General features: G+C 37.4%; 1 protein-coding gene and 1 pseudogene across 10 annotated transcripts in view; both read right to left on the minus strand.

Annotated features, from left to right (window-relative positions):
• Trdmt1 (tRNA aspartic acid methyltransferase 1) overlaps positions 1-21,796 on the minus strand; it is a 97,964-nt gene that overhangs the window by 36,203 nt on the left and 39,965 nt on the right. For 8 of the 9 annotated variants that reach the window (XR_015449656.1, XR_015449655.1, XM_087207210.1 and 5 more), the window contains exon 2: positions 12,554-12,663. Coding sequence is in view for 3 of the 9 variants with exons in the window: in XM_087207210.1 (XP_087063336.1) it covers positions 12,554-12,663 (110 nt within the window). In the remaining 6 variants the exon portion in view is untranslated. Of the gene's footprint in view, positions 1-12,553; positions 12,664-14,553; positions 14,628-21,796 lie in introns of those variants that run through there. The other variant, XM_087207214.1, reaches the window with a different exon arrangement.
• LOC101719545 (eukaryotic translation initiation factor 5 pseudogene) lies at positions 835-12,546 on the minus strand (annotated as a pseudogene). The gene has a single exon (XR_015449654.1). The product of XR_015449654.1 is annotated as a eukaryotic translation initiation factor 5 pseudogene (transcript).

The following is a 21,796-nucleotide window of genomic DNA, read 5'->3' on the forward strand; positions in this document are numbered from 1 at the left end:
GTTTTACCAGTTGGTATCTCTTTGACTGAGTTCTGTCTCTTATGAAACAAGCATATGTGATTTCCAGGTCCAACCACTGGCGATTACAAAGGCTGTCCTTGGGAGACCTCCTGGGGGAAAGCTGTCTTTCCACCTAGACTTGGGTGGCACAGAGCCAGGGCTGCCCGCATTAAAGTCTCTGAAAGAAGCTGTGGTCCAGGTCTCAGGACCTCCTCGACAGTCACACTTTTTTTTTTTTTTTTTTTTTTTTAGAATTTTAAGTGTTTTAATCAAGTAATGCAGCCGTTTTGAACAGGAAAATAATTTAAGACAACCCATTAGAGCAAAGTAAAGGATTACTCTATTATGATAAGCTGTGAATGAAATCAGGTGTGTTTCCAGTTCCACTGAAGTTTGGTCCCAGACTGCAACCAGTGTACGCCCCGACCCGTCAAGTGTGGGGAAGCCCCGAAGTGTCCCTTGAGGGGAAGCGGCAGCATCCCAGCAGCACCGAGGCCCAGGCGGTAGGGCGTGCATCTGCTTGAGCGCCTCCTCCCGGCGGGCGGGCGGGCACATTCCCTGAAGCAATCAGCTCCTGCTCCACTCCCTAACCAGTCAGGGGCCTACGGAGAGTGATTCTCTCCACCAAGATCGCTAAGGGCCAACCCTTAAAACAGCACTCTAACAAGGCTTTACTTTTATCAAATATCTATATAATTTCAATGTGAAAAACATTTACATACATTTGTTATTAAGATCTGTGAGATGGATCACAAAGTAACAGAGTCAAATAATGTGAGTCAGCGCTCCACACAGAATTTACCACACTCGATTCCCAGAGTTCACTCTGTGGGAAGGAACAAATGGAAATTTTTTCTTAAAGGATTACTCAAACATGGTCCAGACCCCAGCAAGGGAGTCTTCACCAGCTAACGGAACTAAGGAGTCCAGGTGGCTATGGCCCAGTTACCCACATTCAGTGGCCACTGTCCAGATTCCCAGTGCCTGACTGTAGTTAATGTGAAGTGAAGAACACCCCAAAATTCACCCCAAAATATAGGCTCTGCCTTACAAGCATGCTTTAAACATCATTTCTCTTTAACTAAGATATGGGGGGGGGGGAGTCAGGCTTAACACAAAGTAACACTTACTTTGGCAAAATAGCAACCAAAATATAAAATGCCTAAACTATGTGTTCAGAAATAAAAGTCATTAAGGAATAGACCTTAATACCACAGGGAGGGAAAAACACACTCAACACAGGATACAATATATCTAAACATTTTGAAAGGTAACTTAAATCTCAAGGATAAAAGCTGAAAAACTATGCTCAGCTCTTGCTAATTAAGTGCACGTGTTTCCCCCAAACAAAAATCGTAAGATTTAATCACACCTAAACTCTGAATTTTTTCAGTACAACCACTACATACACATAGAACACTTGCTTGCAAATTTATAATTTCCCTGGCTCATCCCAACATTCAATGCACACTGGAGACTACAATTGGGGCAAGTGCACATGAACTGAAAAATCACAATCCCAAGTTTCAAAACTTGCTCTTAGAATTATTTATAGGACACTCAGGTCATTTTTACTTCTTAGTTAAGATGCTGAACTGTCATCTGATTATCAGTCTACCCCAGAATTACTATATGCCTATTTGAGGGACTAGAGGTCAAACACTGAAAGTGCTGTCTTTCTAAAAGGCTGAACAAAGTAATTCCAAGTTAGTTTGTGTTTCCATCTCAGTGCTTAGTAGAACCTACCAGGCTCCAAGGACCCAATAGGATAAACAATGGTGCAACATTTTAAACAAGAGCCAATTACTTAGTGTCATTCAGAGCCCCAAATCTGAAGAATGACCAAAATCAAATCTTCTATTTTTTAACTGTATAAATGTGATCCAAATATGTCCACCACTAGTTTTCCAAAAGAAACACGCTATAAATAAGCAAACTACATCTGCTCACTGATGGACTCCTGAGATGTCTCACTGGGCTTCATTACAGACCACTCACAGCAATAGATTTTTAGTAGAAAGTGTAGCACAGTGTTAAGCCATTGAACCTTCTGCACATACATGTTGCACTTCTGTCTGACAATGAACAATTTGCAGTGTTACACTGTTAGCTAGGTTGCATCCTTCCTTTTAAATGGCATCGATGTCAATGTTGTCGTCCTTATTGTCAGACTTCAGTTTCAACTTTCAGTACACTGGCAGTCTTCGAATAAACCACCTCAGTGTGCGCATCTTCATCATCTTCTTCACCACCAGAAGATTCTTCCTCTGCCTCCTTCAACTGTTTATAAAGGGCTCCGCTTTGACACGAATCTCTTTGGCAAGTTCTTTTGAAATGTACTTCTTATAGGCCTTTTCCGACCAGCTGATGACGACCTCATCTTCCAAAAGGTCTGCATCGTCCACCTCCTTCAAGGTATGCGGGATCCTGGAGAGGAGCTGAGCTTGATGCATCATCACCACACACTCCAGACCATGAAGAAGACACCGCTGAGCTTTTTTGTTGTTGTGACAGAATCGGAGGAAATGGCACCTGTATTTCTTAATTTGTTCTCTAATCTTCTCATTAAAAAGAGCTTCAATCAGAGCAAGAGGGCCCATGGCTTTTACATCTAGTCTTTCTGCTTCAGCAACAACTGCTTTGTCACATGAGTCAATAATGCCCACTTCTTTCTTTTTCTTAACAAAATCAAACAGGATATTCACACGCTCTTCTACAGTTCCAAATCATCACTGAGTGTCAGGACTTTTGCATGGTCGCTGATTTCATCCATTCTGCGCCTCTGAGCTTCCTCCAGTCTTCATCTTCCTCCTCTTCCACAGCGTGTTAGGAAGTCTGATTTCGTTTGGGGTGGCGGGGGCGGTGACTCACTGCTGGATACAGAGCCATTTTCCTTGTCTTTGCCCTTTCTGTTTTTCTTTTCCTTTTCTTTCTTTCCTGTACCACTGTCACTATTCTCAGGTGGGTTTTTGAGAATGAATGTGCAGAGTTTATGATGTGTGTCAAGCATGCCTCGATAGCCATAGGCTTTACAAGAATTACCTACTGTTTGCTTCTTTGGATTCACATGCAGATCTGTTTCAGGATTCTCACACTCAGGACAGAGAACCAATTTTTTAATGAATCCATCCGACATGTCTTGCAGTTTATTCACCTCATGAGATCCACTGACAATGTAACGGTCATTCTTTACATCGAACCGGGTCTGTGCTCCCAGCTCACAACCAAAGTATTTGGTGGGATATGTTAAGGGCCAATTAAGGGCCTTTGCAACGTCAACCACGTTGACTCTAACTGTTTTGATTCCATTTCCTTCACCCTCAACCTTGGCAGTCAGACGGGGCATCTTGTAGCGACAGAACTGGTCTGAAATGCTGCGGTTGACGTCGACAGACATTTTGGCTTGTTAGTGACTTTATCCATAAGATGAAGAGATCTTTGATTGCACATGTTTGGTATCTTCTGTCTGGAGAAGAAGGGATGACAGAAACGACGGCAAGAGTTCTCGGTCTCTGACATGAAAAACTTTTCGCCACTGAGGCTGTGGCGAGCGAGCAAGCGGGACAGTCACATTCTTGACACACTGCACTCCTCCTCTCACAGCTTTCATTCCTAGGTCTCTTTTCTGGGACCTCAGGCAGAAATGCTCCACCAAGGGCTCCTTCTAGGAAGAGGAGAGGGAACCTTGAAGGCAATTAATTCCCTCCACTCCAACTCAGTGTCTGGCACTTCGCTGTTTCTTGCCCTCCCCAATCATCCTTTCCATGGCCAGGGCTCCCTCAACAGTGAGACGGCCCCCATTTTTGCTGTGCCCCAGGGGGCACAGAAAGGAGTCAGCATTTTCGCCTGGTTTAGATTCTTGCTAATAACACCACAGTGAGTGAAGGCCTAACTTTCATTTCTGGCTTTTTGCTTTAATCAGCTTCTCTGACAGCTACCAGTTCAGCTCCCTCCTTCCAGCTCTGCTGAACTCCTGACAATAATGTTAAATAATATCCTGAAGCATTAATCACATTTATCTGTCATAATGTTTTTGAGTACTATTTCCCCTTCTCATTCTAATTATGGATATCATTATATCTACTTTGCAAAGTTTAGTAACACTTCTACTCTTTTCTTAACCATTCATCTCTAACATGGCAGCTTCATGCCTTAGTTCTCTACATTGACTCTTCTGGTTCAGTTAGATCACAAATGAGGAGTCATCATTTCTAAAGGATTTATGAGTGCTTTAGTCCATGAGTTGTTCATGTTTTATTTTATAAATTTTTCATCTACTTCTGTTAATATTTTTTGTTTCACTAGATTTACTCTTTTTCAGAAGCACTAATTACATTTCCCATGGATTATTTTTGTCTTGAGTAGCTATCATTTGTTCTGCAACATTCTCTGTTACTTTACTTTTTTTTTGGTACCAGGGATCAAACTTGGGACCTTGCGCTTGCGAGGCAGGCAGTGGAACCACTGAGCTACATCCCCGGCCCTTCTGCAACATTCTCATCTGTATTCTTTTCTATTTGATTTTCTCAAGAACCATTTTTCAGAAGCCTCTTCATAGTTTACTTTGCTTTTTGCTACTCTGATATGATTTTCATTTCTACAATAATTTTATTTTGTTCCTTTTCCCCCAGACTTCTGATACTGTTTTATCACTACTCTTTGTATATATTTATTTGATATCTTATCTCATAGATACCATGTTTTATTTAGAGATTAAAGATCATGAAGACTTGTTTGAAATTTTCTTTTGTGTCTTAAAATTATTTTTATTGCATATTCTGCTTTATTTATATTTCTTGGCTCCTTTTAAAATGCTAAATAGTGGCAAGTTGGTTCCTTTCTAGTTATTATTCATTGTTTAATGAAGGCCACCTGAATCTAGGAGTTTATTAAAAATGAAGAACAGCAGGGCTGGGGATTTAGCTCAGTGGTTCTGCCACCTGCCTCGCAAGCACAAGGTCCGAAGTTTGATCCCTGGTACCAAAAAAAAAGAACAGCAGTGGCAGCCTTCATTCAGGTATTTTGTTGCTATACTGCAGCTGGATCCTACTAGGTCCTCTGAACTGAGAGTAGGCCTTCTGTCCCTAATCTCTGTTCTTACTTCAGGGTAAGCAAAAGGCTACTGAGGTTATAATAAAGCTTTCAGCTAATGGTCTGGGATTTTCAGTGTCTTCTGTTTGTTTGTTTGTTCTTATAAACATTTCTTTTTCCTCCAAATTTATTGTGCTTTTCTATAATGATGTGAAAAGTCTTCATTTCCCTTTTCCCAAGTGTTGAAGTTCAAAGTCAGGTCTTAACCATAGACTAATCTTCATCTCTTCAGTGTCCTGTATGTTGATTAGTTTCATATGTATTTATATTAGTTTTCCTTGGGGATTTATACATCAATATATATATCCTACACAGATATATACAAGCTTCTTAACCTCATCTTACCACTTGAGAATACAACTTTAAGTATGTTTTACACAGCTGTTCCTTGGTCAAGGTCATTTGCAAAAGCAAGTCGGTTTCTGAAGAAATCTCGTTCTGTAGGTGAAGGATCCATTGAGGGATTCTCATTAGTGTCTTCCCTGTATTCTGATCCACTGGACCTGCAGATGGGAAAGCTTTGATGTCACCACCAGGCCCAAGGACCACATAAATCTTCACCAGATGCGTTCCCATTCTTCTTTTTAAAGAGCTGTAAAAGCCCCCTTTCTGGTCTTGCCTGGGACTTTGATCGCTGAAAGATGTTTGTTCACTTTCTCTTTTTCCTTTGGACAGAAGCGGGTGGTGTCTTCTACACGCATTTCATCCAAATAGGTCTGTTTTTGGCTTTGGGACCTCTGCTGGGGACAGAAGGTCCGTGGAGCGCCGCAGACGAGGACGGAGGTGGCAGCCGGGCCCTTCACCTGAGCCATGCTCGGCCTTTTTCAGTGTCTTCTTTCCCGACTTTCAGTAGCCACTGACAAAAAATTATGGAGTATATTTTTCTCTTCTCCCTTGCCATTCCTCCCATCTCAGTTCTGCCCAAGATATGTAGAGGTTTGCATGTAATTTCTTCACCTTCCTTTACTTTTGCCTGATTTCCACTGTATTTGACATTGTTCTTCACACTTTTGGCTTATAACTAAATCTTATCTTCATTAATAATGGTTTTTGATTCTCTCTTTTCCCTTCTTTTACTTATTACTATTAGGAAATGAAACAGAGTTCTGAAATAGAAATGTTTTTATTATGCCATGTTTGATCAGCAGCCACAAAGAAAATGGTCAGTCAAGTTTCTGCACTAAATAGTAAGTTTCTTGAAGGCAAAGACTGTGCTATGTTTGCATCCTTCTGGGGGTTCCATGCCTTGCACAAAGTATATGTTCAAATGATCATTATTGCTGTATAAAATTTAAAATCTCTAAAGCCTCCCATTACTCCTAGGGACCTTCTATGCCCTTTTTAAACATGACCTCCAGTGTAGTTCTTATATCTTTTCCCTAGACAAAATGTACTCTTTTCACTTCACATTTTTTACCGTAAAAACAAGGACATATGGAATATCAAGGAAGAAATTAAAACATGTAGAACATCCTGTCTTTTGAGACAACATGGATAAATAAAACACAGAAAGACAAATACTGCATGGTCTCACTGATATATCAAACTCACAGAAGCAGAGACCCAAGTGGTGGTAGTGGAGACACGTTGGTGAACTGTTCAATTAGATGGGAGGAATAAATCTGGGTGATCTACTACACAACATGGTGACTAGTTAATAGTAATTATTATAGTCTTGCAATTGTTAATGTTCTTAAAACAAAAACTGGTAAGAATGCGAAGAATATGTCAGTTAACTTGACTTAATCATTTCACGATATATACACACGTAAAAGATCACACTACACAATGTAAATATATACAATTCTTATTTATCTTTTGGCTGAAGTGGGAATTTGGTTGTACCCATTTTTAAATATGTAAATTAAATTTGAACTTAGATTTTAAGTGTTATAAATAAAGCAACTATTAATACCACAGTCTATATCACAGAAATAGTGGAACCTAAAAGCATATGTCTGCATGTTAGAGTCAATTCCAGATTACTTATTAAAAGGGCGTAACACTGGATTACAACAATCCACCCCATACTTTTATACTAAAAATTTGTAGGTTAGTATAATAGTAGTTAGCTCTGTGTCTCGGTAGCTGCACCTGGGGATACAGGAAACAATGTTCATGTTTACCCACTTGTTATGATGAGCAGCAAGGAGTGTGCATATGTGCAGAAATGTCAAACTGGGATTTTTACCCACATAATGCTCCATGTAATAAGTTTTGTGTATGTTTACCTGAGCATCACTGGGGGTAAACTACACTCACACCGCTCTTCTGTTATGAAAACATAATAAAACATCATAATAGAATGTGACAGTAGCTGCACCTAGGGAAAGCAAAAACTGTACATTCATCCACTTGGCAGACAAACAGCAAGGTGTGTACAGGAGCTCCAAAGGGGCAACAGATGAGTTTTACCCACAAAATGCTCATTGCTAAATTTCTGTGCATTTAGGATTTGTTTTAACAGAAGTTTTCTTTTGATTTTTATGGTAGAAGTAGCTAAATTCAGTACAATGGCATATGAAAAATCAGATTTACAGGTTTTAGAAGAGGCCAAAAGTGAATCATCAGATTACTCATGCATGCATGATGAAGATGATAATGACTGAACGTTGGCCATGTGAGCCAAAGGTCCTATGACAATGAAATGAGCAAGAATCGACTGATACAGACACAGGGAATGCAGGCCTCCTTAATTCAGATGATGAAGAAAACAGCAGTGAAAGCTGAAATACAAGTAAAATGTTCTGTATGTACCAATAGCCATATTCAAAAATGTATTTATTATGACACCTCACTAGCTGAACTGAAAGCACTCATAGATCTACTGTACTTATGGATTTCTCATGATTATCACAGGAATGTAAAAGACTTATGGGAAAGTGATGGATCAAAATATGGCATAAAATTATGTCCTTATAGATGTGAAGACTTATTATGATTTCAATTTAGACATTTACCTAGAAACTCAGCCACAAGGTCCTTATTCATATAGTAATAAACACATGATGTTGTGAACAGACTTGTTGCTCCCATCTCCCAAACTAATTGGAATATGACATTCAACAATTGGTCTACCAGTTTCCAATCAATACTACATTTGCTAACAGAGCACAAGTCGACCAGTGTCAGAACTGTACCCAGGAACAAAGCAGAAATTCCAAATGAAATGTTGCAATTTCAAAAGCGAGAATTCTATAGTACAATCTTTGGATTTCAGAAAGATTTACACTGGCCTCATATATGGCAAAGAAAAATAAACTGGTACTGCTGATCAACATTGCATTATGATGGAAATATTGATAGAGAAACCTCAACAAAACAGAAGCCTGAGATGGAAACTGTCTACAACAAAACCAAAGGCAGAGCAGGTACTGTCAATGAGTTATGCAGCAACTATGATGTCACGCAAAACAAAGCACTGGCCAGTGGTTATGTTTTACTCGATCCTAAACAGGTGTGCTATAAATAGTTTGATAGTTTAGAAAATAACAACTGCAAAATACCTGAAGAAATTTTCTTAGAAGATTGGGACTGGAACGCATAAGAGATCATTCACAGCAGAGGAAAAACAAAATGTTTCTGCTCAGGGAACTATGCAAAAAAATTATGCAGTGGGCCGGGGATTTAGCTCAGTGGTTCCAGAGCCTGCCTCGAAAGCACAAGGTCCTGAGTTCAATTCCCGATACCAAAAAAAAAAAAAAAATTATGCAGCACGTTGGATAGCTGACAGGTGAACAGGCATGTGCAGCATCAAAAACACCTATACAACAATAGGAAAACAAAAAGATGTCAACTGTGCCCTACAAGAAAGGACAGGAATAGAAAACATATGTGCTATCAGTGTAATACTTGTGTATGGAGCATGCAGTTTTCATGTGTGAAGACTGCCTTGGGTGTGACAGTTGAAGCAAAGATTATTTTTGTTATAGAGTTCTACTGGTATTTTTCATTGTAATTCATACGGGAATTTATTTCTGATGTTATCTTTTAGGTTTTGTAAGCAGGTACACAGCTGATGTGAAAATGTTGATGTCTATTTTAAGCACTCATTACATATTTCATATTTTATTGATCTTATTTTCCTGCTGAGTGCACATTGTACAATATAGGAATGTAGGAAGCTCCTGACAAACAGGAAGAGAAGACAGGTGACAAGAACGGCTTGCCACATAGGAAAAGAAAACTAGGCACATATGCGCTCAGTGTAAGCGAGATGTGTGCATGGAACTTGCAGTTGTCATGTGTGAAGACTGCCTCGGGTATGACAATTGAAGCAAAGTTTATTTTTGTTGTAGAGTTCTACTGACACTTTAATTGTAGTTCATATAGGAATTTATTTCTAATGTTATTAGACACTCAAGTTTCTGTGCCTTTACAACAAAATTTATATTATTCCCCTCGGGTATTTGGTCCCATCTCTACAAGGCTAGACTGATTCTGCTTTGCCATATTCACAAAATGCAGTGTTATCAGTTATTGTGAAATGATATTCACTTTATATATCCTTCTTTATGATGATGTTCATGGAAAAAAATTATGTTCTTGATACCAGAGATAGGTGTACTTCAATACATAACTACTGCCTTCTACCCTTTGGATAATGAGTCATATAGCTGAAAAATGTTCCCCTTTTATAGTCACTGTGGAAAAAAAGGGCTTAAAACAATTTGTTGGATAAATAAGTATGGTATGTTCATACAAAAAAAATCTTATTCATAAAAAGAAATTAAGTACTGATGCATGCTACAACATGAATGAACTTTGAAAACAGTATGCTAAGTGAAAGAAGCCAGAAAAGGCCATATATTATATGAGTCTGTTTATATTAAATGCCCAGAATAATCAAATTCATAGAGACAAAAGGTAAGTTACCCGCTGCCAGGTGTGGGGAAAACAGAAATAGGGAGTGACTGTTAATGGGTACAGGATTACTTTTCTGAGTAGTGCCAATATTCTGGAATTAGAGAGGGGTGATGGTTACACAACTTTGTAAAAATACTGAAAACCAGTGAATTGCACACTTTCAAATGGTAGTATGTAAAGTGTATCTCAATGTTAAAAAATTATGGCATCTTTGCTTCTACCCATTAGGAAGTAAAATGTAAGAAACTTACCCTTCTATGAAAAAAGACCCTAGAAAATTAGATTAAATGATTATTTTCAAATATTAGGCCATAAGTAATACAGACTATTACCCCTTTAGGGAAAAAACCAAGTTGAACCATAACTGCCATAGCTTTCTACCTTGCAACAATTTGTAGAAACAGTAAAGGGAAGGGAACTCCAATCAGAACCTGGTAATCTAGGTGAGTTAGAAAGAGAATGGAGTTCCTTCAGGAAGGCCAAGGTGACAGAGCTAGGGCAGAGTACCAGACAAAAGGAAGTTACACAGAGAAATCTGCAGAACAATCCTTTTGAGTGGCTTGCTGAGTATCAGTCTGTGCATGCCTCAGCTAAAAAGCCATGAGGTAGGGCAAAGAACAAATATTGGGAAAGGAATAATTATTGGGAAGCTGTAAGTCAAATAATTCCAAGATCTTACACAAGGTTAGAAATCACTCAGTTTATCACCAGAAGAAACCAAGTTGAGTACAGGGGTGTAGTTCAATAGAAAAACCAACACGGCTTCAATTCAACACATCCTAGAAAATTACAACAATCAAAACAGTGCATTATTGGTACAAAAATAGACATATCTTACTACTGAGGAAAAAGCCTAGGGATAGGTCACACATTTGATTGGTTTTTTTTTTTGTAAGAGTTTCAAAGAAACTGATTAGGGAAAGGATACTCTTCTACAAATAGTGCGGAGACAACTTCATGTCCTCTTGGGAAAGAAAATAAACACTGACCCATACCACACACTATTTTTGTTTTGTTTTGTTTTGCGGAACCAGGGATTGAACTCAGGACCTTCTGCTTGCCAGGCAGGCGCTGGCGCCACTGAGCTAAACCTCCAGCCCTCCTCACACTATTTTTTTTTAAAGTAACTACATTGATCATAGACCTAAACATAAAAAGCCAAATCTATAAAACTTCCAGAAGAAAACAGGAAAAAAACAAGGTAACTTTTGTACTCTGAGGGACACAGTTAAGAAAAGGACAAGCTACAGAATTAGAGAAAATATTTGTCATATATATTTTTGCCAAATAACCTTAACCCAGAAAACAAACAACTTTTACAACTAAATAATAATAATAGAATTGCTCAAATAGTATAAGTTGGGCAAGAAATTTCTTGACATAGAATACAACTGGCCAATAAGCACATAAAGAGATACTCAGCATTGTTAGTCATGAGGGAAAAAAATCATAATACCCTTACATGTTTACTAGAAAGGTTACAAGTTAAAAGACTAACAATATTAAGTGTTGAGAAGGAAATGAAACTTCTCAAACATTCATGGTGGGAATGTAAAGTGTAAAACATGCTTTGGATAATTTGTTATTTTTTTCGTAAATTTAAAGAAAACTGCCACATAATCCAGCAATTCCACTCCTATGTATTTATCCACAAGAAATAAAAACAAAGGCCCACAGAAAGCCATTTCATGGATACACATCCTGTAGTGTACAGTATTTCATTGTAAGAAATATTACTCCATAATAAAATACAGCAAATCAGTGACACAGATAACATGGATGAATTCCAAAAACATCAATACTAAACAAAAGCAGTTACACTCAAAAAGATAGTTACATTCTCATGATTATTTTTATGACACATTAAAATGGGGAAACTTATAATGAAGGAAAGTAGATCAGTGATTACCAGGTTCTGGGGTTGGGTACTTACTGAAATGGGGCATGAGGGAATGATTTAACAGGCTAGAAATGTCCTAACTCTTGATTATAGTAGTGGTCACGCAGCTTATCTACTGGCCAACATTCAAACTGCACACTTAAAATGGGTGTAGTTTATTGTATGGAAATTATGGCTTCATGCAAAATTGGTGTATAAAATTCTTTATGACAAGAAATTGGAAGAGAAAAACACACTTCCGTGTTGTTTTTAAAGTAACTTAATGTATGTCAGTGCTAAATACTGCTGAGTTCATTACAAGTGAATTAGATTAACCTGAACAAGCTTGCTGAAGTAAGAAACATTCAAAAATAACCAATGACTGCTTCCTTTATTTTTACTACATGCTATCCATCCATCCATCCATCCATTAAAAGTAAAGAATTAAAGTTTAACATCACCACAGAAACATGCATTTGGAAATTAAGCATATTCTTACATTTCAATCCTTTCTCTCAGAGATCAAAATAATTAATTCTTTCTCTCTACAACTGTAATTAAAAAAACAGCATACTATCACCTGACAATATAAAATGTTAATTCTCTTTTCATAAACTTTTATTTATATGACTTATCTTTCAGTCAAGCCACCATAAACCAGTATTTGGCAAAATTTATCAATCATATGCTACATGTACATTAAAAATAATTACTCACTTCAATTGTCTTGGCCAGTAACTGTGTGTGAGGAAAATTATGCTTGTATACTTCATTAGCAACAGTGTTTACATCAATGGCAGCCACCACTTGTCCAGGTACAGAGCTTTCTGTAATGATAAACAGAACATCTTAAAAAGAAAAGTCTATAATATCAGTTTTTTCATCATAGAGAAAAGTCAAAACAGTGGGATTTAGTAGTACATTTCCACATGTCCTCAATTATCTAGCCAGATCTCAGACTGTCTGTGGAGGGCCAGGCAAGGGAGAACCAGGCATGAAGTAGAATATTTGAATAAGTACTTTGGGTTCATCTCTCTAACAGCATTCCAGTGCTAAAAATAAGATTAAATTTTAATTGTTACCTCTTATATTTTCTTTCCTCTTGCATTAAAAGCCACACTTATGAATTTAAAAGAAAGTTTTCTTAAACTAAAACAAATAAAATATACATGAAGTGTAGTATGTTCTAATCACCATCAAATTTGGAACTTTATATAAATTAATTACCATGTGTTCCTCTGCTTGTACTGAGGCAAAGCTGCTGCACCACTGAAAACGCTTTTAGTTATGCTGCTTTAAGTAATAGCTTTATTGAGACCCAATTCACATACCACAAAATTCACTTCCTTAAAATTTACATAAATTTTTAAATGAGGTAAACAATTAATTGATTTTTAAACATAAAAGTTTCACAGAACAAAAACTTTAAAATTTGACAGACCAGGAGAAAAATGAGAATAAGGGAAGTAATTATAAAGCGATACTTTAGTGCCCATCTGTCTTACTGATGAAGCATCTTCAAAACACTTTCCGACTCAGATAACTTAACATATTCTTTAATAACAGTCAAAATTTGAACTCTGTAATTGTAGCTGTTGCTATATTTTGCAATTCCCACCCTCTTCCTCAAAACGTGTATAAAACTATTTATGTATAGACCCTGTCACAAATCAGGAGAAACAGTTTTAAAAATAAAACTAGTTGAAACTTAACAATGCCATTAGAGAAAACATATTATATAGTAGATCCACAGGGCCTTCTCTTTAATAACCATTTGCTGGACAACAGTTAGCTTAGCTAAACATTAAAGGGAGGTGGTACAGCATAAGGAGCTATGGCTCATGCGGCAGAAACCTGGAACTAAAACCAGACCACAGGAGACAGGGCAAGGGGAAAGGCTCACTCATACATGCTCAGAAACAATCACAACCTTACACTGAGGCCTAGAAGAGAGGAGGCCAGAGAGAAAACCCTAAGGGACCTGCTGGAAAGTAAGGTCCTTGGATCTTAGGCAGGAGTCACTGCAAACTGAGGCCTAGTTGGTAATAACAGAGGTAGCTGCCTCCAATTAAATTAAATTCGGTAACTAGTTACTTTCCTCAGTATAAAAGTTAAGGATATAAATTATACCTTTGTCAAAGGAATCAGAGATATCTTGAAACACAAACCAAGAAAGCCTCTAAACAAACAAGGATTAGTTTGCAAAATCACAAAATTGTTATAATTAAAATCTAAGCTACAATTAATCACTGCTGAGAGCTCAGAATTAAACTTCACTGTACTATATTATTGCTTTACTAGGTAAGATAAACTCGGAATGATACAGCCTGCTTGCATTTCCACTAAATATGCAGAAACAGGGACTGCTTGGAGCTGGTTGACATGACTTTCATCTTTTCCAGGCTGGATGAAAATCCAAAGTGATGTGCTGAATCTATACTATTATCGATAATTAATTTTATGCTCTTGTATTATGTGCCTGGAGGGAATAAAACCGAGAAAAAGCAACTGCCATATGAGTATTTCACACAGAGATTTGAAAACTAATGAACTGAACATTCTTTTTCTCGGGAAAGAATGGATTCTTAAAGTCAACAAGCAAATGCACAGTTTGCATGGATTTTAGACTGTTCTAAAATTAGGGCTTTTGTGTGTACTAAAAAGTTATTTCCATGGATATATATACAGGTTGAGTATACAGTGAACCCCTGACTTACGAGCTTGATCAGTTCCCGAGGGCTGTTGGAACTCAAGTTGGTTGTAAGTCAGTACAGCTGAGATCTGGGTGTTTACCTGGGTACACAGTATAGACAACAAGAGGTAGATGAATCTTCCATTAACCTAATTAACCCAAACTGTTTGTATGTCAGGCTGGTCATAACTTGGGGGTCCGCTGTACCTTATCCAAACTGCTTGGCAGCAAGTGTTTTAGATTTCTTAAAATTTGCATATACACAATAAGTTTAGAGATGGGACCCAAATCTAAACACAAAATACATTGTGTTTCATGTATACCTTATACACATAGCCTGAGTATAATTTATACCATATTTTTGGCTCACATGCATTTGTACTGCAACGAATCGTGTGAGGGTCAGGTGTGGAATTTTCTACTTTGGGTACCCTGCCAGTGATCAAAAAGTTTTGGATTTTGAAACATTTCAGAGTTTGGATTTTTGGACTAGGGATGCTCATCTATAGTAAGAAATTGCTGACACCAATTCAACTTACCCTTCAAAACAATTATTTTTGAGTATGAATGTATTTCTAAGAAAAAGTTGTAAATAACAAGGGTAAAAAGCAAGCCTGTCAATTTGGTCAAATTTAAATCGAGCTCCAAAGGCAAGTAGTCTTGCTATTTTCTAATATGTACTTCAAATCTATAGTCTCTGAAAATCTTTAAGTGGAATACACATATTCTGAAAATGTATTTTGACACATCTAAGTGAGCGTAACCCTATACAATTTTACCTGTGTGAATTCTCTCACTTAAGTGATCCAAGAATAGTAATTCTCAGAGGAGAGAGAGAATTGCGAAAAGGGACCCACCAGGATCCTTTGGTAGTAGTGGGGGAGAGGATGTACTTTCAGTACTTTGATCTATTACTTCACCTGGATTTTATTCATGATATTTCAGTTATTATTCTGAAGTTGTTTTATCAATGAGAAGCATAGTTTAAAAAAAGGTGTGACATCATAGTCAGAGAAACTATAAATTATTTTAAAAGATGTCAGATTGGATCTGTAGGAAAGGAAAAGGACATCATGCTTCTATTTATGAGGAATGAATTTTAAAAGACAAATTTATAATTAAATAAAAATAATTTTCCTTCTTTTTCTTATTACTCTTTCTGGGAAAGCGTTAAGGAATAATTTAATAATCATCATACTCTTCCTGACTTTCCTAGGCAAAAAAACCCCCAAAAAAACCAAACTTAATTGTCCATGCATAGTAATTAAAATGAGTGAAAATCAATATTTATAAAGAGTAAATGTACTATAATCCCAGCACTCTGGGAGGCTGAGGCAGGAGAATCCAAAGTTCACACCTAGCATGAGCATGGATAACTTAGAGGTTTAATGAAACCTTGTCTCAAAAGGAAAAGGGCCTGGGGATGTAGCTCAGCGGGAAGGACCTGGGTTCAATGCCCAGTACAGAAAAAAAGTTTTTTTAAGATAAATGTAGAATTAATCAGCTTGCTTTGAAATAAGAAAAAGTAATTTTGTAAATTGTTTTCCTCATCTCATTTACATATTTTCTGATCTATATCTTGTATAGGTTGAGTAAATACTTGAATTACCTAATTACAATCACACCTGAGACATTTAACCAGGTATGTTAACATTGACATCTAGCTGTGAAATGGGAGATCAGGTGAATACATCCAACCAATGTCTATTCACTTCCACCCAGAGTATTGGCTCAATTTGGAACAAAAGTAGTAAGCAAAGACTTGTAAGGGTTCTGAAATTAAAATCATTGTCAAATGTTTTTTATCACTATTAGCAAAGTATATTTCTTTGTTCTTAAAAGGTTTTCCATTTCAAAATTGCTAATAAATTATTTTGATGAATAAAATAAAAAATACATGTAAACATTTTTTTTTTCAAATATCCAGTTTCCTTAGGAAATTTGAAGCCTGGGATTTAGCTCAGTGGTTCCACCCCCTGCCCTGCAAGCGCAAGGACCTGAGTTCGATCCCCAGTACCAAAAAAGAAAAGAAAATTTGGGTCAAGACATATTTTAGATTACTGCTACCAACATCTGGCTAAACACAGGAGACCATCAACCAGAATGTTGCTAGGAATTGCTTGAGATCCGTAGGCTGATTATGTTCTTAACACTGCATCTTAGGAGAATGAAAACATTATTTTTCAACAAAATACAGAAAGAAAGACCAGAGCTGGCAAAGTGGTACCAGACAGAAAGATGCCAAATGAATGTTTTAAAAAAAAAGAAGCACACTGAGGGAGTTTACACGGCATGGAAAATAAACATGTTATGACAGACAGTACAGTGAAATTTAAAAGAGGTCATGAAGTTTGAGGAAGACGTTGAGAAAGGTCGTTAAGGCATGTCTTTCCCGGAAGTGGCTAGGAAAGCCCACTTAAAATGGCGCTCATGTGGTCAGGGAGCTGGTGCAGCCTCCTCCCGTTCGCACTCCCCCCTCTCTTTTCTCCCTTCCCCTAACTGCTACTCAGACATGGAGCTTTCCTTGGAGGAAAAGAAAGGGAGGTAATCTAACCAGCTACCTTTGGCAGGGGCCACAGAACACTGTAGAGCACTGCTATTACCCTTAGTCCTAAGGATGCAGAGAGCCTCAATTTCCAGGGGCATTCACTGGTCCCTTAGAAGATTTGTTTCCAATACAAGTAGTTGAAATTAGAGCTGACAAAATTCTAGAGCAGCCCCGTTCAATAGAACTCCCTGTGATGAAGGGAATATTGTGTATCTGTGTGGCCCAATATGAGAGTTGCCACCCACATGTAGAAGCACTTAACATGTGACAAGATGACTGTGGAACCGAATTTCTAATGCAGGATCATCTTAATCAGTTTAAATTTACATAATTACAGATGGCTCGTGGCTACCACGTGGGGTAGCACACCTTTATACTCTGAGCTATCAGCTGAACTCTGGAACAGAAGAAAGCACCATATAGGGGGGAAAGCACAGGGTCAGAGACATTTGTGTTCTGACATTTACTCTACTAACTATGCAGCCCTAATTTACTTCTCTCTAAGCCTCACTTTTTCATCAATGAATTGGACACAAAAACTGTTCCCATAAAGAGCTGCCATAAAAAGTAAATGAAAGAAAGCCTATAAAATACCTAGCGATGGGAGATATTTACAATTATTACATTTTTCATTCACTGTCTAGCACTCTGAAATTGTATAAATTAAATAAAATAATAATGATCATTTTAATTATGGCCACTATTAAAGCTAGGAAATTAGACGAGTGAGCATAGTTTAAGAGTTATAACTATTCATATGAGAAATTTCAGGACAAATATTTTTTAAGGAATTTAGAACAGCATTAGAAGAAACTATACTCACAAATGATAACTAGATGACTTTAACTTCAACTATCAAAAATTAGTCAGTGAAAATTACCTAAAATGTAATCACAAGAGATTAGCATTGATAGATGGAAAAATTTTCCTAACCTTGCTTTCAAACTATGGAAAGAGAAAAACAGAACGGTGTGGCACAAAATTTCTTCCTTTCAGGGTATCTATCACTTGTTTTGTCTAACATGGACAAAGATAAGTCTCAACAAACAAACTTCTAAAGACACTTGTGTCTCTAATGCTCTCCGTGCATGTCGGGGAGGAGGGTAAGTCTTTATCTTTTACTAAATGCCCTCTTTGCCACAGATCTCGGTCACTTTTCCCTGGAGAAATGATGCAAGAGAAATGTTCCTTTATGCTTACTTTGGGCTAATAATTTGCTTTTCTCTAGCAAAAATGTTTTTATAATTATGAAGGTATAAGATAGTAAATTTATAATTTCAGTACATTATAATGAACAATATAGTTTTTGTTTCCATATTCCAAGACAAGGCAAATAAAAACTAATTTTTAAGTATCAAAATGTAGGAACACTGAATACTTATTTGCTCTGGATTATAATTATCTATTGGGAAGGCAAATGATGCTACTTAACAAAGCAGAAGCTTAGGTGAAATACTGCCATGACTTTTTTGATGTTATCAATCTTCTATTCCTTTGTCCCTCTTCTAATTTTCAAACTATATAAGCAAAACCACCTCTCTCAACTCAATACTAAGCAAACTGAGTATTTGGATAGCAAATATCACCCTTCTATTACAGAATTTGAAGAACTTCCTAATTTCTCCTACTGCTCAGTCTCTCTGAAGAAAATTTTACTTCATCCCTATATAATGACTCAAAAATAGGATTTCTAGTCACACTATATACCAGAAGAAATTATTAGCATACCCAACTAATAATTTCCCCTTCTCATCAATAACCAAAGATCAAATTCATTTACTGTGGCAATGCGCTCAGCTTAAGGAAGGCATGCCACTCACTCCCTCTGCAGGTAGGTACGGCCATGGGACTGAGTTCAGAGCAACGAGATATATACAGGAAGTGTACTCCACTCTTGGGAGGTCTTCTTAAAAGGAAGAAAGTGGTAGTTGTTTCCTAGCCTTTCTACTGTAGGTTTAGAAAATTGGAAGAATGGCTAGAACGCTAGTTGCTATGTTGAACCATGAAGAGGAGGTCATGCCGCATGAGTGGTAAACTAACTGGAAAAAGCTAAGGTTCTCAATGATGCCACGGCATTGCTGTAACAGCCCTAGATTACCACATCTAGGCATCTCTGTACAAGAGAAAGAAGGAAATCTCTGCCTTCTTTAGGTCATTATTATTATGGATGTTTCAATTACTGACAGTTGAACTTAATCCTAACAGATATATGAGCCTAATTTTAATAACTCAGTTGTTTAGATGGTTTAGTTGTTGTTGTTGTTGTTGCTCTTGTTGTGTGTGTGTGTGTGTGTGTAATGAGAGTTTCAGGTTCATTTCCTATTTAGACCAGATCAATTTAATTCCACAAACTACTGACTACTGTGTGCAAAGTATTTTGCTAGAACCTACAGAGACCAACAAGCAAAGCATTTTTAAATGTATGCAGATCTGGGAGTTTTAAGAGTTAACTACACTGCTTTTTCCCTGAAGTACAAGAATCTTTCCCTTTATATACAAAGTGATTTTCCCTCAAATTTTTCTTATGAAATCAATTTCTACCAAGCAAATACTATTTTCATTACTGTTTTAAAAGTCACATACATTTCTATTCTCCTAAGGAGAAAACTAAGGGGCCTTGACTTAAGAAAATGTACATAAGAATTTAGAAAATCTATCAAAATATCATATTAAAAGCAACTCAAAGATCTAATATGAACAATATTAATAGCAATACCGAATAACAACATCACAGTGCACTCAAAATCTTAAAAGCAAAACTGAGACACAATTATGATCAATCTCACTATTTTCTAATTTCACTAATCTCTTCCTAACTTGTTTCACACGGCAAGACTCCCTCATGTAAATGCAAGACAGTGATCAATAAGGAAGTTCTGTTTGCCCTTTGGAATGATGGCTTCTCAGGCTGTCATCTAGCAATCAAAGGACAAGAATAAGTGGAAATGTCTGTGTTCCTTTGGATAATAAATCAAAGGTCAAGCTGTAAGTATTGATAATAATTAAAGAGGGAACAGGGAATATGAATCTTATTTTCAGACTTCCATTCAAGTGTTCTTTGAATGATTATTAGTGCATGAGCTCTTCTTACAAATGGTGTTTGGTGTTTTAAAATAATTTATTGTCCTGATATTAAGAAATGCCTCCCTTCATCAAGTTTTGAAAACTATTAAGACAGTCCCTTGGAAGGTGATATGAGATTATTTATTTTAAAATTGTACGTTGTTTAAAAAAAAAACAAACCTTCATTTGTTCTGTATCTTTCGGAAAGTCCACACTTTAGAAACCACATGAATGGAGACTGTCAGTGTTCAAAGACTTTAAATTAATATATTTATTAATAAACTACACATATCAATATGCATGACATCAAATGTCCGTTGAAAACGATAGCATCGAATGCTTTTTCTGAACTCACATCAGTAAATCTGTGTTTATGGGACTCTTCTTTGATTGGTCCTAATCAAATCATGCTATTGCTTAATGCCTTAGGGACTCACCACTGTCCTCTTGATGAAACCCGAACTCCTTAGCGTGATCTGTGGCCTTTCTTGACATTGTCCTTGACCAACCCATGTTCTTCATGTGCTCCACACACAAATATATACAGTTTTCCCTCAGATAACACCAAAGGACACACAGCACCTGGGCGGGACATAAGTTTAAAGACCTATCCTACACTGCCCAACCTCTGATTCTATCTCTTTTGCTCTCAAGCAGGACCTTTCCTAGGGGTCTTCACTATGGCTACCACTGTGAAACAGAGACCGGCCCTGAGTGCCCTCTCCCACACTCATTTTTCCCTGGACACTGGTTCTCCCACTGGACTCTGTCATCTGACAGCCCAGGCCATGCCTCATGCACCTGGGCACTGTCAGTACCTAGATCCTGCTGTAACTGGCGCACCCTGGGGCCTCATTAAATGTTTCCTGGCTGAACAGATGCATGAGAATGAGCAAATTATGATTTCTACATTCAACTCCTATTGCTGTTGATTACCATCTTTGCTGTTCTGTTTCTGAGAGCACCAGCAGCTTGAAAAGTATTCTGCAAACCTGTGTTCATGACTTTATTTTCAACTTCAGTTCCAAGTAGACTGTTTAACATGTAGGTCCAATTTTCACCTTAGAAACACCTACAATGAAGCTCCTAGGCTATCCTACAAAATTCAATTTCTCTTACAAGTATTTTAAATATAGCACCAATGGTGCTATGGTCGGGCAATCAGTAAATATTTATTAGAGCCTGTCATGTACCGGACACTCTACTGAAAAAAACAAGATAAGCGTACATGTGTTTTCTGTTGTGCCAGCATACAGCCACCTTTTTCTAGCAAAAGTCCTGGATTTTCTTTTGAGAATCTTATCTCGTTCACTGTCAAGTGGCTCAGATGGTCCCAAACTCCCCATGTGCAGCTTCTAGGAATGCACAAATCAAATGCCTATGCCAATTAGTCTGGTCACAGTGATCTCAGAATGGGCACTCAACACAAAAACAAGCCAATTTGGCACAGTAAGGGGAAACCCCTAGCTTTTTCTTGTACAACTAACAAGTCGCTTGCTAGCACTGGAAGGATATAAATTCAGAGGCTACTACAGTCATCTTGATGCAGTAAGGGGAGAGCATATATAAAAATGCACCCAATTCAGAGGAAACAAAGCTGAGATAGAGAAACTGACTCTTACTTGTAGCCTTTGAGCCATGCCTTCAAATTCTCCCC

This window comes from Heterocephalus glaber, unplaced genomic scaffold (assembly GCF_053883595.1).
Source record: "Heterocephalus glaber isolate CG9 unplaced genomic scaffold, H.glaber_assembly_v1.0 deba00000768, whole genome shotgun sequence".
Classification (NCBI taxonomy): Eukaryota; Metazoa; Chordata; class Mammalia; order Rodentia; family Bathyergidae; genus Heterocephalus; species Heterocephalus glaber.